The following is a 17,500-nucleotide window of genomic DNA, read 5'->3' on the forward strand; positions in this document are numbered from 1 at the left end:
ATACGGGTGTGTAAAACTTTGAACAATTAAATTATTTTAATGACAGAATGACGAAAATAATTTTATTAATACTACATTGTACATCAAAATAATAAGTGTGGACGGTTTCCAAAGATTTGACTGTGGAATAACAGAAAATTGCTGGTTTGCTTCATTAGAACACTTCTTATTTACAGGAAAAATCGTAATTTATATGCACAGTTGTTACTTCACATGGTTAAACGTGGTCTTTTGGAGGATCCATTCACAAGGCGACCAGAGGCAGGACCACTTCAGGCATTACCATCCTACATGGTGGGTCTCTTTGTATTCATGTACAGTATGTTGTGGTTCAAATTTTTTGGTTTCAAATTTTTTAAAAGCAGTTCAATTTTGATTTTTCTTTGTTTCATATACATTAACATGATCTGATACATAGTAAAATCAGAATTGAAGTGGTTTAAACAATTTTGAACCAGGAAAAAATTTGAACCACAACATTACACGTTGCCATAATTTTAAATCCAGTTTACAGTAGTTTCTAACATGCATGGAAAAATTCTGCCACTCTGGTCGGCTGAAGTCTGAGCAGTTTAAGTGTACCACCATTGCAATACGTGTATGTGCAACACTTAGTCAAACAGACATGGTAATTATTATGCATAACATCCAAATGTGGTTTTTGCAGTCTATATATCTTGATGAACCTGTCAGCAAAAAGAGTGCTAGTGTGGAACTTGAAGAGGTATGGCTCTCATTGCAGATCAATAAGTTTTCATTGTATGTTACAAGTGCAATGATGCTGTCTTGCAAAATGCCACATAGTGCCCCCAAAAATCCACCTCTGCTGTGGCTTTTACCCCATTATTTAAATCATCGTAAAAGTTTGAAGGGAAAGTTGGGGTCCCCTTGAAATGTTCAAGGTGTCTACAGTATTAGCATTACAGTGTGTGTTCCACTCTTCAAAAAAACATAATTTAATATATTTAGCCAAGCCTAAAAGCGGAGCTTCCAGGTTATTTCTCATTTGTGTTTGGTTGAAAACAGGGGTCCTCAAATACCTACTGGTATATGTATGAAACTAATTAACTTCCCTGGACTTAATTATCTATAGCAATGTGGCTTAGAATAATATGTCATTTTAAAAGTTATAAGATGGGCTTTTCAATGAAAAAAATTCAGCATAAAAACCAAGGACTTTTTAGAATAACAAAAATATTGTTCAGGTACAGTCTTTTTAATTTAGTTAACCAATATTTCCACCAAATTTGGCTAAAAAAGAATTCATGAATTTTTTTGAATTTTTTAATTATCTGTTACCACCTGTCATTTCTCCATGACAACAAACAAAGGCGATTGTGTTTTGCATAATTAATTACGCTTCAGAGTTCGATGGGCAAGAAATATGAATAGAATTAGATCCTTCAAAAGGTTTTTTTAACCAGACTTTCTGAATTTTAAGTCCAAAATATTATGTTTTCATTCATGAGAGGTTGATTTGATGATCAAGCATCAAAAAGATGGCCATGAAGTGTAGTTTGTGGCATTAAAAAATATGGGCTCAAAATAATGGCTCGTATGCAATTTTTATCTTCACTAACCTCAAGTCCTAGATGGTATTGTCTAGCTGCCATTCTAAAATTGCTTGAAATTGTTTTCCTGATATTTTCCCTAACCTTTAGCACAGGCTTTTCTGTGAAAAATCATTTCGAAGTTTGTCCTCTAAGTTTGTCGCCCGAATTATTTATTTAATTAATTATCTGAGATCAACAACGCAGCAAGATCTTCATCCCTCTCTCTCTCTCAACAAAACATTGCTGCTACTGCTCTGGTGAGCGTCAAACTCGCTAGTGCAAGAAAAACCCGCAACCCGTCAAATTTTTCACGCATACTTGAGAAAGACAAGAAAAGTGGCAATGCCACCGATGCTTTTCAGGTTTATGTAATTATGATAAAGACGGTAAACCTTTTTACTGCATAGTTAGGTTGAAAATAAATTTTCAAAACCTGAATCAATGCCACTTGATTCCCGTGGCGCTTTCCGGGAAAACTGCCGTGAAACAATGAGACCACGGTGGCCCAAAAGCTATTTGAGCAATATTTTTAAACACGTCATCTTGATCTGGACGAAAATTATCACTACAGCACAGAACAGACAGAACTTATGCATGTTTTCCCTAGATTATCAATAAAATGTTAAGTTGAATGAGCTTTTGTGGATTCGGTCGAAGAGTTAGTCTGTGTGTGTTTTTATTTTTAGGACATTCAATGACTTGTCACAACACCAAAGACAATGTGGGATTGCTCTGTTTCTAAAACAACAACAACTAACATATCTTTCCCTTTTTTATTTCGTTATTTCATATACAGGGGAAAAACAACCATAACCTAAATATATTTTAGCAAGGCAGGTGCCGCAGAAAAAATCATAAAAATATTAAATTTGCATGAACTGCAGTTCCTGGTTCACACAAAAATAAATTGCACAGTGCTTTACCCCTGTCAGAGCAGAACTAACAACTTTTTTTAATTCCAAGAGCCACATTTAATGCTATTTTTTGAGAAGGAATCGAAAAAAGTCACGGATTATGTTACGTGTGAAATCATGTGAACGGCCTTTGAACCGATTGTTTTGTAAAAGAATAAAGAAAAAATTCTGAGAGCTTTTGTAAACTGTAACCACCAACACATTAAAATTCTAGCCTGCTTGTCTGCTCAAAATACAATAAGCCAGAGTGCCCGGTCTGGCGACCAGGTAATTTTTCTCACTTGCCCGAAGCCAAATGTTAGTCGCCTCAGGCGACCGGGCGCCGTTAGAGCACAGCCTTGCAGTTGTTAACACAGCTTGGTGGAGAATACTAAACCTTACCATATCTTATACACTCTGACAGTGACAAACAGGAAGCTCCTATTCAGACCCCTTCGCAGTATTCTTATAAAAAACGATTTCGAAAAACTTTCAAGTAGAAAAATTAATGAGAGCAAAGTAACATGACATTTCGACGACTTCATGTCATGAACAAGTTAAAAAATTAACAGCAAGGCATATTATTTTATAGTACTTGGGATGTGAGAAAATTAAATTAGCAAAAGTTACATGAAAACATTCATGTTAAACAAAAAAGTAAAATTGATATATATTCATGTAAAAACTTTCACGCGAATACACTGTAGAATCCGCTTGCGTATTCAGTTTCGGTCTTTTGTTTTTGATCAAGAGCATTTCAAATATCAAACAATTGAGTTTGCCACGGCATTTCTTGAGGACTTAAAAGTTTTTAATTAAATTGTCAGGTGGTAAGGTATGCTCAAACCTGAAATGTTTTCCTATCACAGAATGTTTATGTTCTTCTACGCATTGATGGAAATGGCAGCAAGTGTAACCAATATAATTTGCATTGCACAAGTCACATGTGAATTCATATACTACACTTTGCTCATTTATCAGGGGAGGCTTTTCTTCCATAACTCTCAGATGATCAGTGATCTTTTTGCTTGTGAACACTGGCTGCAGTTGCTGATTAATTTTCGTTGCGAGGTCGCCAAGTAGACTTTGAGTCAAAAGCGAGATATTCCCAAGAGAATAACTATCTGCATTTGATGAAATCTCTGCATATGTTAAGCAAAATCGAAAAAAGTGCTCTTTCGGACCATCACAGCAAACATACTGACGAGAAAATGTGCAAGCAAAGGAGATGAATTGCAGTTTAAAATAAACGACTACAATCGAAGAAAATTCGACAGTATACGTGGAATTTTAAGTTCGTGGCGAAGGCCCCAGCTGTATTCTCGTAGGTTATAGCTGTGCTTAAAATAAACACCAGAGGCATGTTAATTGTAATTGATCAGAAAGACCTCTTTTCATTGGTTAACTTGCGGACTGTTCAGTCTGTGGTTGATACATGTATGATCTCTGTAAACAATTTCATGATTGGTGAAAAGGTGGAATCATTCCACCAAAGAGGAAACTACAATTAAAATATACAATACACACACACAAAGAGGAAGATTAGGAAATTGTAGACTAAACTTGAAGTTTTAGACATTTTGAGGAGTCTTCAACTTTTCCAAGCCTGGTGAGCGTAGATTTACACTTCAAGCTTGATATGTATACTGTGCACAAGATATGTAAATACTGTAGATGTCTTATCAGCTAACTATTGGAATGTTTCGAGTCAAAACGGATTATAATATTCCCAAGAGAATATCTCTGTTTTATAAAATCTCTGCTTGTGTTTAACGAAATTGAATGAAGTTCTCTTTCGGACCATCACAGAAAACATACCAATGAGACAATGCAAGCAAAGGAGATGAATTGCAGTTTGAAATGAACGACTATAAGCGAAGAAAATTTGACGGTACATGTATACATGGAATTGAACAAATTGAAAACCTGATTGTACGATTTTAAATACGTGACGAGGCAAAAGCTGTGCTTAAAATAAATGCCAGAGGACGTGTTTATTGAAATCGATCAGAAAGACCTCCTCTCATTGGTAAACTTGCGGACTGTTCCGTATGTGGTCGATATGATTTCTGTAAACAATTTCATGATTCGTGGAAAGGCGGAATCATTCAGTCGGGAAAACCACAATTAAAATAGACCCTCCTGATTGGTTTACAAGCAGAATGTCTCGTGAAAAAAATAATCACATTCAAAAGTACAGATTTAAATGGAGGTCTGTTGTTTGCACATACATGTATGAACCACACAAATAAATCCCTTCACTGAGGCCCATGATATGGTCATGTGATACTGGTCACATTGGCATGCCTGGAGGGGTGGACGTACATACATGTACATGTACTTACAGACGGATAGTTGCATGATATGATGTCAAAGCAAAAAAAACCAAAATTTTTTGCATTGATGGGTTACCATTATTTTCTTGACCATGGAGCTCAGCTGTCATTATTGTAGAGAATAATTTTATAAATTGACTGGAAGTACTAAAAAGAATTTGTTATATAATAATTATATTAACTGTGTCAGCTAGGGTCAGCTTCTGTACATAATATCAGGGCATCAATGTCATGTATGGTTTCATTTATAATTAAGTTACCAAACCATAACCTGTGGTAGGCAAAAATCTTAACAAAACCATAGATACGCCCAACTACATTGTAGGATTGGATCCTTTAACCCATTGACTCCCAGGGGTTCCCCATTGATGAGTAAAGTCGTCTGGCGTTGGACAGAGTAAAATACTAAGTACAGCTTGTATGGCCGGTTTATGCCAGTTCAGGGGTGAAAGGGTTAAAGGGATTTTTTGTCATCATAATAAAAACATGGCTTCATATACATGTACCTTGTTATATTTGTTCCCTTGAGTTTGCATTTGGTTTTAAATTGGATGGCTAGTTCTTTTATTTCTGTAAGTTTTTTTTTGCCAGCAATCACTTACTCTGTTTACTGTTTAATTTCTAGGAATTTGGCCATCACCCCCCTGACTGGCTCAAAGAAATTGCCAGTTCATCAGGTATGGGGCAAATTCAAATTATCAATATACAGTAAATGTTCACTCAGCAGACCAAATGAAACGTTCATGGACAGAGAACACATTTGCAGTGACCGTCCTGCTTCTGATTAATATTTGATACAAGTGCAGTTAAGCAATTTAAGATCTTGATTGCAGTCAGTCTTCCTTTTCCTTTAAGTTCCATTGAGTTGTGCAGTTGCGACTGCGCGCCGTTGGCTCAGTTGGTTGAGCATCAGGCTGCCATGCAGTAGGGTGTGAGTTTGCCTCCGGCCGGACCAACACTCAGGGTCTTTAAATAACTGAAGACAAAGTGCTGCCTTTGTAATTACATTAGATTTTCAAGTCTTTTCAAATAAGGACTCCACGTTTATTAGTTCCCTCTGGGAAGTTAATGAACCCACCACTATTTGAGAAGTGTAGGGGATGAAGTTCCTGGTGTTGTGGCTGTCCTCTGTGATTATATGGTTGGGTTGGTATAGCAGGTCCACATCAGCTGAATAGCTGCCAAAACTTCAACCTGCCCAAACAAATAAATAAATAAATAGCAACCAAACAAACAAACACTTTAAAATAGGCAAGAAAGGGCTTTGCCAGAGTTACACCCAACCTTCAGTCTCTCCTTTTTGCCTTGCCCCAATCACTCCATCCTGTTCTTGAATAAGTGGGACTTGCTGTTACTCAATCTCACAACTTGTTGGATTTAACTTAATAAGGGAAGCTGCGAGAACTCCCAATGAGATTCTACGAATATCACCTACATGTACTTTCAGAGTGACAAATAGAGTAAACACTACAAAGTTACTGTTTTTCTCCACCCAATTTCCTACTGTAGTTTCCTGGCCTAATTGAAAAGGTATTGACACCCCTCCTTGCACTAAACAAAAGACTGTATATTGGTACTGTAGCCTGTGAATGACCTTAACTCATTCACTCCTCGGGTGCCCTAGGACACCCACAGTTGATGAGTAAAATCTGTTAAGTCTCTCACAAATCAGGGCTTGAAATTGCGACCAATACAGTCGCTGAATTTTTTCCTTTTGCCACTAAAATATCTGGAGGAGTCACAAATTCTGCGCTCTTTCAAAACAAAAGGGTTAGCAGTTGCCACTTTGCTGCTCTTTTTACTAAAATAAATGAAGAAATGACAAAATCATTTTGTTTCTCGCCTTGAGTTTTCTTTCATTCTGAAAGTAGAGTAATTGTAGCGTAATTTCGCTGCGATATTACGTGCACAACTCCATTCCTTCTATATCATTCACCATTTTCAGCGGTTTCTTTCAACACAAGTATTGTGGGCTCATATTTTATTTTGCTACGCCACTGACAACACAATGCAGCACAACGATTTTGTAACTAAATTTTCGTATATCTTGTTGCAAAATTGCAACTGTTTTTTTTTTCTGTTAATTTCAAGCCCTGCTGAAATGATAATTACTCCAGGATTTGAGAAAAGATAATATAACTTCTCCTGAAAATATATTGAGGCGATTAGCAGATGTTCTGGTTTCAAATATTTCTTGGTTTGAAAATGAACCAGTTCACATTTTTCAAACTGAGTTGAAATTTTCAAACCAGGGTAAATTTTTTAAAACTGTTTTCTTAATCAACTGTCTTAAAAGGGGATTTTCCTTTTTTGAGGGGTGGAGTACAAAAACATGGGCTTGGTTTTTAAGGGGTCGCAAAAAAAATACAAGAAAAGAAACCATTTTTTTTTCTGTTGATCAACTTCTCCTTCCCCTCCCTGATCTTCACCATTGATTCTATCCTTCCCCACCCTTCTTTCACACATCAATCCACCTGATCTTCCAGGTAGTTCCCCCCCCCCCCCCCCTTCCTCGAATACCACATATACATTCTGAGGATAGACTGTTCACTTGAATGAAAGTTAGGAAGTTTTTTCCTAGCTTATTTTTTCTGTTATTGCTAATTGACAACCAATTCTCTTTTTGTAATGGGGAAGTAATGTGATGAGCAAGCCTGCAAATAAGCGCCGGTAAATTTGTCTGGTAAATTTGAGGTTTTGACTGGACAGGCAGACCGGGGTCTTCTGTTACAATGTGAAATTAAAAAAAATATTTTCACTCAAGAAAGCCAAATGCGAAGGTGGCCTTTTAATACAATGTATATGGCCGTAATGCATAATAAGTTTCATTTTGATTTGTTTTCATTTGCAGCTTGCATTTCACGTCCTCTTACTAGTAATGCTACGCCCATATTCATGCAGTTCGGATTTCAAAATTTGCGCGAGGTGTTTCCCAAAAACCCATCGTTACAGTGATTTAAATTAAGTAACACTGCAATGTACTGTGGATTCAACAAGGGTACTGTTCCACAATTGCATGTTGTTTGCATTTTCATCAGACTGATAAGATTTTATGACCAGTCTTGGGGTGCAGGGATGGCACAGTGGTGAGAGCACTCGCCTCCCACCAATGTGGCCTGGGTTTGATTCCCAGACTCGGCGTCATATGTGGGTTGATTTTGTTGGTTCTCTACTCTGCACCGAGAGGTTTTTCTCCAAGTACTCCGGTTTTCCCCTCTCTTCAAAAACCAAAATTTGATTTGATTTGCATTAACTTGTTAATTCAATTTACAGTGTCTGTGATTAGTGCTCTACAGTGCTAGAAGATTAGACACTTAAATAAAGTTCCTTTCCTTTCCTTTCCTTTCCTTACGGTGAATTTTCTGGGGCTCAAATTACATTCCTTACCGCAACCTCAATAACTAAATTAGAAAAGTTAACGTTATTGCGTATGCACAAACAAAAGCGGAAACATTTCAGGATTTGTGCAAATGTATTTTGTTTGAATAGAATGACAAAAAAAAAAAGCAACAACATAAGAATAGAATGGCAAAACAAAAGCAAAAATATTGTCAAAACAGCATTGGGCAGTGCACGTGTGTTTGGATCATTTTAATTGTCATGCAACAAAACACAAGTTCGAAACCTTTCAATAAAAGAAACCAAGGACTTGAAATGCTGTAAAGACAAATAGATAAACCACCTCTTCAAATCTCAGGTCTGTGCGGTACATGGTCATAATTTGCCGAAGCATTTCACACGACGACGCCTTGTTAGTGGACCATCTGTTGTCCACCAATATGGCGGCCGGTAATCAACAAAAACACCTGCAGTTCAATTTGTCACGAAAGCGCTTACTTTCGCTCATGAGGTAAAATACTTTCGTTTTGTAAACTGATGATGTCACTATATGGAAGTCATCAAGACGCCAACGTATATTTTGGCAAATTATAATGTCCAAAATGTATCCTTCCCCAGTCAAGTCACGATCGCTTCGGTGAAAACTCATTTGACATTTATTGATTAAATAACGACAGCATCTCTTTAGATTTCAAACACTCATTCTGTTTAATGTAAAGAAGAGAATTTCATAAGTGAGATGAATTTAGTAGACAAAATCAACGTATACTCATCATAGCATTTCTCATGTTCTATGAAAGTGCAAAAAAACCTCAGCCCCTCTTAAAGGTGCAGTGTCATGCTATTTCAGTCAAACTTCAAAACACTAAAATATGTCTGCATCAAGCAAGACCAAAATATAATGGTGTAGTTTTGTTGCCCTGAAGTGCACTAAAGCTATTCTTTGTCATGGATGGAGAGGATGCAAATGGATTGAAACTTGAAAAAACTGGAGTTTTTTTTTTCAAGTTTGGAGATGGTTTTCACAGAAAATGTGTTGTGTGAGCTAAAGTACTAATTTAGATTTTCACCTAGATTTGACCTAGAAAAAGCAAATTTACCATGACAAGTGCCCCTTTAAACATTGACGTTTTTGTTCCAATTTGCTTAAAATAAATACCATGCGTCATAAAACATATGGCATTAAGGACCAGTGATTCTCTGTCTGTGATTCACTGTGCGGGAAAATACATATGCATGTGAATATTTCAAACATCAAATTCAAAATACTGTTTTTAAATACATTGGTCTGAAAAAACTAGCTAAATCTTCTAAAAACTCGTGGCTTGTATTAGCCCAGAAATATGAAAGTACTATTACACAAGTTGGGTTCAATGAGTAGCGTATCGTACATGTATGTAAATCTGGTGAATGTTCCAAGGATTTTTTGTTCTTGACAAAGTTTTCCCATTTGCCCAAACTGTGTCACATGAGACCATCACCTGTGGCTATTTCGATTCTATATTACATGTAATACTTCATCTTGCAGAGAAGAGCAGTTATCTCCTTACAGAACTTCAGACATTTGAATGGAATCTTGAACTATTTTCTTAAAATTCATCCGAAAGCGACTGAAGAATAATTTGAATAGCAACAGTCTTCCCACATGAATCCTGACTTAACTTTAGTGATTTTACTTCAAAAGACCTTGCACGTGATTGCGATCAATATGTTTAGGTCTGACGTTAAATCTCAAAACATAACGATTTTCCTGTCAATCAAATAGCAGGCTACCATGTTTTGGCTGCTAATGGCTACGGACAATGCAAAAGATTTGAACCACTTGAAAAAGCTTTTAATAATTAAGAAGAAAAAAAACGAGACAATGAAAATGAGAAGCTGGGCAATTTACAAAGTGAACTGACTAGAGTGTAATGTGAAGTGCTAGATTTCAATCCCATATGAACCATGTGAGCGTTAGCCCTACAGATGGAAATGGGCCCACACAAGGACAGAGAAAAACTCTGACCAGGGTGGGAATTGAACCCACGACCTTCGGGTTAGATCTCCGCCGCTCTACCGACTGAGCTACAAGGTCAGACGGGAGCAGGCCGTGGGAAGTGAAGATGTTAAAGTCACGGCAATGAACATGTACAAGTACAAGGAAAGGCTACGTTTATACAAACGTTGGCCGTGTAGCACTTATATTTTAAACAGAGTTAACTGACTAGAGTGTAATGTGAAGTGCTAGATTTCAATCCCATATGAACCATGTGAGCGTTAGCCCTACAGATGGAAATGGGCCCACACAAGGACAGAGAAAAACTCTGACCAGGGTGGGAATTGAACCCACGACCTTCGGGTTAGATCTCCACCGCTCTACTGACTGAGCTACAAGGTCAGACGGGAGCAGGCCGTGGGAAGTGAAGATGTTAAAGTCACGGCAATGAACATGTACAAGTACCAGGAAAGGTTACGTTTATACAAACGTTGGCCGTGTAGCACTTATATTTTAAACAGAGTTAACTGACTAGAGTGTAATGTGAAGTGCATGAAATTTCCATCAGTAGGGCTAACGCTCACATGGTTCATATGGGATTGAAATCTAGCACTTCACATTACACGCTAGTCAGTTAACTCTGCTTAAAATATAAGTGCTACACGGCCAACGTTTGCATAAACGTAACCTTTCCTTGAATTTACAAAGTGGTCTGCCACAGGCACCCCACTTAATAATTGTCTGACCAGGGTGGCTGCTTGTCAGGTCAAGCCTTGTCCCTGGCCTGACATAAGACAGGCGTATGGCAAATAATTATTTGCAGGCTTGGTGATAAGCCCTACCCTTTCAAAGAGAAGGTTATTGTTGCACCCTCACCCCACCCCTCATTGAGGAGTAAAATCATCTGGGGGACAGACTAAAATCTATTAAGTCGATCTCACAATGGGTTAATGTGGTTTATAGTCAACCCTTTTGTAGAATGGCTCAAAATACAGGTGTGCCAAAACTAAATTAAAATGAGGCCAAACCCCAATATTACATTTCCCTGTTACATTTTAGGAAGTGCATTTTCAGATGCATCTGCAAGTGGCCCTGTACTCCCAAGGTTTGCCATAATTTTTTGTTATGTGACCTAACCTAACCCTAATCCTAATGTTATTTACGTTGATTTCAGCGGTAGCCTCGCAGCTCCGACAAGGTCTCACCTGATTGGAGACCACCCTTGAGGTTTAACAAAAGAACAAATAACAGAAACAATGGCCCTTTTGTTTTAGGCCTAGGGTCCATTGTTTCTGTTATTTGTTCTTTTGTTAAACCTCAAGGGTGGTCTCCAATCAGGTGAGACCTTGTAAGAGCTGCGAGGTGACCCGATTTCAGATTCACATCTGTTTTTCCATCACATTAGTTTGATATATGTGTGTACAATACATTTTGCAAAAGATAGAGAAGGCATAACAAAAGTTACAGTAAACATACAATTTATAATTAAGATGTAGCTCTTGCACTTAGATGGTGTAAGGAACAGGAACTAAGTACAAGAAGTAAATATTGAAGGAAAAAGGGGGTAAAATGGGAGAGGATTTTCTTATCGACATCTTTTTATTAATACTCAGTGCCTTAAGTGTGTTTTATGCATTGTAAGCCATCACAAAAAATTACAAACAAATCAACTGTACACACAGTGATCATGCTCTGCACTGTCTTTCTTCTAATTTTTTTTATTGAAAACATTAATTTCCCAAATCATGCTATCCTTTTCTTTGATTTAGAGAGTTACCAACCACGGGTGGTCTAAATTCTATACAACAACCACGATCCACAACTTACACTAACTCCAGTAGAGACGACAAGAATGGTCGTGAAGTGGCACCCGGATTTGATCCTGATTGGGATGAAAAACAGTACAAAGGAAGCCTCTCCCAAGGATATAATGGTGACATTTTAGAGTCAATATATGGAGGAAATATTTCACCACCATCTCGTCAGAGTCCTTTAGAATATCATCATTCTGATTCAGGCTATCTGACATCTCCTGTAAGAAAACTGTTTATTACTTGCATTTCATTTAAAATAATTTGATTGGTTTGTTGTTGTTGTTGTTGTTATTATTATTATTATTATTATTATTATTATTATTATTAAAGGTAAAGTAACATATACTGCTCTTTGTACTGCACATCTTTAAAGCAATTTTATTGGTTTCCAGCCATCAAAGACGAAACACTACAATGGATTTACTAGAGGTTGGTAATGTCAATTATTACTAGCAATTTTTCCAATTTTCCCATTTTTTTCCCATTTTTTTTTAAGGTGGCTGGAACCAGTTTCACTACTTTTAAGGACCTTTTTATTTCAAGGGTTGTCACTACAACACTGTATCACGTAACAGCAATGTTATGGTACCATGAAATTTTTCGAATAATTAAGGTAGCTCTGAATTGGCTCCCAAGAATGAATTTTTTTAAGCTTTGCTGATAAGTGGACCCATCAAGTGAATTTAGTTAACTGTTGAGGTTCCTTAAAGAACAAATTCGCATTTAGCGACCATAGTTTCATGCACCTTACAGCCGCAAGATGGCAGGATTCCATGTCCCGAGGGCAGAAATCTTGAAATTTTTTAAACTTCCCACATTGATTTTTTGTTCATTTTTGGACGATGTGGAGATAATTGTAAATAAAATCTGTTTCTGAAAAGAAAAGTAAGGGTCACCGAGCATCCTAGATCGTTAAATCCAAGCAAAGCCATAACAATGGCCATCTGCCCTATCATTGTTCATTTTAGTCCTTACTGTGCGCGCTCGATGCATGATGTGTTATGTGAATTTGCTTGCGCTGTAAGGATGCGCAGTAGCAATGGGCGCGAACGTCCTTAAATAAACTTTTGGACAAAAGATTATTTTTTCAACATTAGAACAAAGCATATTATATGATAATAAATTACGTGTATTTGAAAGAGCTGTTTAAGGAATCAAAAGATTATATATATATATACTGTATATAACAATCATGATAATTAATAATTTATCAAACTTAACAATAATTAATAATTAATAATTATAATTAATAATTCGTTAAACAATCATGATAATTAATAATTTATTATAAATACGTAATTATTCATCTACCTTTTGTATCCACTTCTTCCCGTAACATTTTTAGTTACTATTGGTTTGGTCAATATTTTTTATTTTCACTTTTCTAAACTAAGGTATCTCATCTTTGAATGGAACACTTAAAGATGATCCCAGCTTTAATCGTTCAAGTGACAGAGAGGTATTGATCATCAAACTTGTCGTTGCTCTATCACTTTTGTAATACACTTTTATACGACTGTTGTAAGCTTTTTATCACTTTGTTTTCTGTCTATCTTAGCTTAACAGTTAATAGTTAGTGACTGTTTTGACTGGTAAAACTGAAAATAAAATTATAATTATGCAGTTCTGTATTGGAGACAAATGCATGGTGAATATTATGATGACCAACTAGATTTTAGAAAAAAAAATCAAGTTCCAGTTGGTATTTGAACCCTTCACCCACTAACCTTCCTGGATGATATAACCACTGAGCTACTAGAGACTCCGTGGTGAGCAAGGATTGATGTCTGTGGGCTTTGACAGCCTAACAGGGACTGAAACAATAAAATATGGGTTAGCAACTGTTGTGAGTGTTTTGTTTTCAAATACACACACATGCTTACTGTACAATGTACTGCACAAAGCGAAGCTGATTACAGTATTGAAAATTTCGAGTTCATTGTACAGTAAGCAAGTCCGTGTATTTTTAAACAAAACACGAACTAGCAGTCTCTGACCCTTTTAATATTCAATTTGAGTTCACTGCTGGCGATAGACTTACAGTGGCTTCCCACGCAACTTGTTTGAATAAGAAAACAATGAACTAAAGAAAAACAAAATTGAAAACAAGAACATTCAACTTAAAACTCATTTTTATTCAACATTTACTACCAATAACAAACATTTTTGACAAAGGTACACACACTTCAGCATCAAATTTAACTTACAAAAAGAGCGAGAGTTGCCAAGAAAACTTGCAAAAAAACTCAGTTTTGCTCAACTCACCATTGAAAATAGACACACTCCAAGTGGTTTGCCTTTTTGTGTTTTCCGGGATGGCAGCGTCAATTAGTTCAGTTATTTTTTCCTCCTCAACCTCGGAAAATCTTGAACTTGAAGCCATATACATTTGAAGTCGAAGAACACTACACAGTTTTTATGCATTATTGTAATAATGCACTCTGTCACTTTGATGTCGCTAGGTAATGGGAACTCACATGATCAGTTTTAACCAATGACGTGTGCGGATTTTAGACAGTGAACGAAGATTGAATATTAAAGACAGTTAACTCCCATGTACATGTACTGTATAACAAAAGGTCATATTCTAGCTATTGAAACAATCCTTCTTCAGGCCCTGAGCTTTGCGGCTCAGTAGATGTCCACCAACAGCCACCTCCAATTCAGTGAATAGTTGTTTTAGTATGTACTAAAACTGTGAGATAATATAGCACAAAAAGATGAATTTAAACATTTATTCCTGCTATGATTACAACATTTTTAGGCATAAATTATGACCAAATTGCGCAGAGGTGAAAAATTAGCAAAGGATATCAGGTGTTTGAGTAGCCAATCAGCGACTGCGTTCAATGCTCTCCACTGTTTTAGTATATACTGATAACTGTTGTTAAACACGAAGGCGCGCTATATAAGGAAGTCTTCCCTGGGAAGATCGAGGCTCATTTGTCAGTCACCGTTGACGTGCGCGTTGACGTGTGCGGGACTATAAAAGGCACGTGCAAATGATTTATCAATCAACCGGGGACACAACCGAGAGCTCTTTGATAATTTCTTCAATAAAAAGACCCCTTATGGCAATGTGTCCGTAATATGCCATAAAATGTTATCTGTCATTCTTTTTTCAAATTTTCAGTCCCTTTTTTTTGCGCTCGAGAAATATCTTTTCGTGCTTCCGTCTTTGTGTTGCTGTTTGTGGATCACCATCTTGGATAATTGATCAGTCATGAATTGAATGAATTTGAACAAAAGCAGTGCATGAAGCGCCCCCTTTTATAGTGCGTCTTCGTGTTTAAATACAAACTGGCAAGTTATTGTAGGTTTTCCAGTAGTGGTGTTTGGGGTGTAGGTGCACTTAGGTATCTAAGATCTAAGGTATCGCACTCACCTGATGTTACTTGAAAAGTGCACTCAATCTTGAGCAGAACATAAACATTCAGAAATAATGAGGCATCGCACTCCTTAATTGCCAGTTTGGGGGAAGCTGGCTTCTGTTCCAGTTCCATTGATAAATATTGGCCTTTCCACTGGACAAGTTCCATTTCGAATAACTAGTGATAAAAGATCATTACTTTATTTGGCAACAGCATCCTTAAAGAAGGTCAACATTCTTTGAGCAGAGAACATTGAATTTCATTACTAGTCCAAAAAGTGATGTGGGAACAATGATGTGATGCTGAGGGCATTTCAGCAGCATCACTCACCTTATTGTTTATTTTTTACAGTCATACAATGTGTTAATTGCAATTTAAGGTGATTCCCTCTTTTTGCACCACGCATCTCATACTGCTCATAACATTGCGACTTCAAATATGGCAGCCTTTCTCGCTGGCCATCTGAAGAGAGACAGCAAAGGCCGCTTTTGCTGTTCAAGAGCTTTTAAGCACAATGATGATAACTCCTCGTGGTTATAAGATTAGAAGATTATAGCCCAAACAAACAAGTAGGCTCATGTTTTCAGTAATATTCAGTAGCTTTTGTTATATAACAACAATTCTCACTGTTAACGTGATAAATTATTGTAAATGACTACAGGTTTAAACCAAAATAATTCAATCTGTACATTGTACTTTTACATGTTTACTTTGTTCTTTGATTGTTTAATATAACTGCAATTTACTTAGTTTTGAAGATATTAATTTTGGTTGCATGCAAGGATTATACGATTGCTTAATATATTATGGTGTGTGCTTACCGTTATTCCCCCTAGATTGAGCTAAGAACTAAAATGGTGGAAGCAAAGTATCATGAAGATAAGCTGAAACTTCAACAGCAACATGATGTCGCTGTTCAGAAGGTACCAGTTTCATAATATTTAATAGGTTATTTTATGGGCATCATGTTATGATTATATTAGCAGAGCTCCAGCGGCTGCCAAGCAGACCATCATACTCATAGGAACCCATGAGTTGCTGTTCTCATTGTAATCATGGCTAGTGGTATAATGCTTGTGGGCATGTATGCACAACAAAGTTGCCCAATAAATTAAAAAATTAATATCCTAACAATAATAATAATAATAAGAAGAAGAATCAATCTGAATGAAATAATAATGAAATGAATCATATATTGAACTGCAGATATGAAATCAAGTTCAAACTCTGTTGAAGTCCTGAATGTTTCCCGCTGCTCTCCGCAATTGCGTTCATACATGTTCGGCTTCACCGACAAGTAAACATTTGGTTCCAGGCTCTCAAACAAAAGAAGACGACATTAGGGCCGTTTATACGAGAGAAAATAAGCCGTGGCTTACTCTAGCCGCGGCGTACATAATACGCGAAAGGGACTATTTATACGAGTATAAACTCCCAGGCCAGGATAAGCCGCGGCTTGAGAAAGCCGTGAACGTAGATCTTGTACCATTTACTCCGGGTGTTCGCGTCTTATGTAAGCCGCGACCAAAGTAAGCCGTGGCTTATTTCCTTTTTTTGTCACACAGGGTTTCACTCCGTATGCTTCCAGCCAACCCCGCGTTAATTCTCATCCGTAAAGCTTAACTAAAGAAAGAAATTGGTGCAGAAGATATCTTAAAGGGGAGATTTTTCAACTCCGAGCGCATTCCAGTGAATCTTGCTGAAGTAATACAGCTTCAATTCGCAAAAGGACACAATGCCGAGACGCCTTTTGAATGTCACGCACGCATTACAAAAAATATTTTGAAATATACGAGAAAGTACCGGTATTACAGATGGCGTAAGTAAGTTTTGTTTGCGAATGAATATACTCCTTATTTTGTTGATTTTACTGCATTTCACTGCGCCGTTCGTCCAAGTCTTGCTCTTAGCGATATTTGTTATTGATCGACTAACTTTACTGACCGCCGATTTCTGTTGGCAAAACCGATGTCTTTCAAATTGAAAATAGTCCTGTTTCACGTTTTAATCACAGGAAAATATTTATTTCCCTCATTATGTCATTTGTTGATGCAGCGAGAAGTGAAAGTAATTTTCAAATGTCTGAAATTAAATATGAAGCGGAAGCGAGTGCATTGTTGACTCGAATTTCACTTGGAAGCACGCGTTACGTTATTTTAAATTTTGTCAAACACTTCACTGTTGACATAGCCATTGTCTTGCGCTGAAACTAACAA

The 17,500-nt window shown here is 37.0% G+C and overlaps 1 protein-coding gene across 5 annotated transcripts in view; it reads left to right on the forward strand.

Moving 5' to 3' along the window:
• Positions 1 to 17,500, forward strand: part of LOC137969392 (centrosomal protein of 112 kDa-like) — a 101,742-nt gene that overhangs the window by 20,462 nt on the left and 63,780 nt on the right. For 3 of the 5 annotated variants that reach the window (XM_068815605.1, XM_068815607.1, XM_068815608.1), the window contains 8 exons: positions 177 to 294; positions 668 to 724; positions 5,408 to 5,459; positions 11,159 to 11,204; positions 11,869 to 12,133; positions 12,306 to 12,342; positions 13,308 to 13,372; positions 16,121 to 16,207. In XM_068815605.1, the coding sequence (XP_068671706.1) occupies positions 177 to 294; positions 668 to 724; positions 5,408 to 5,459; positions 11,159 to 11,204; positions 11,869 to 12,133; positions 12,306 to 12,342; positions 13,308 to 13,372; positions 16,121 to 16,207 (727 nt within the window). The remainder of the gene's footprint in view (positions 1 to 176; positions 295 to 667; positions 725 to 5,407; positions 5,460 to 11,158; positions 11,205 to 11,868; positions 12,134 to 12,305; positions 12,343 to 13,307; positions 13,373 to 16,120; positions 16,208 to 17,500) is intronic. The other 2 variants (XM_068815609.1, XM_068815606.1) reach the window with 2 other exon arrangements.

This window comes from Montipora foliosa, chromosome 9 (genome assembly GCF_036669935.1).
Source record: "Montipora foliosa isolate CH-2021 chromosome 9, ASM3666993v2, whole genome shotgun sequence".
Classification (NCBI taxonomy): Eukaryota; Metazoa; Cnidaria; class Anthozoa; order Scleractinia; family Acroporidae; genus Montipora; species Montipora foliosa.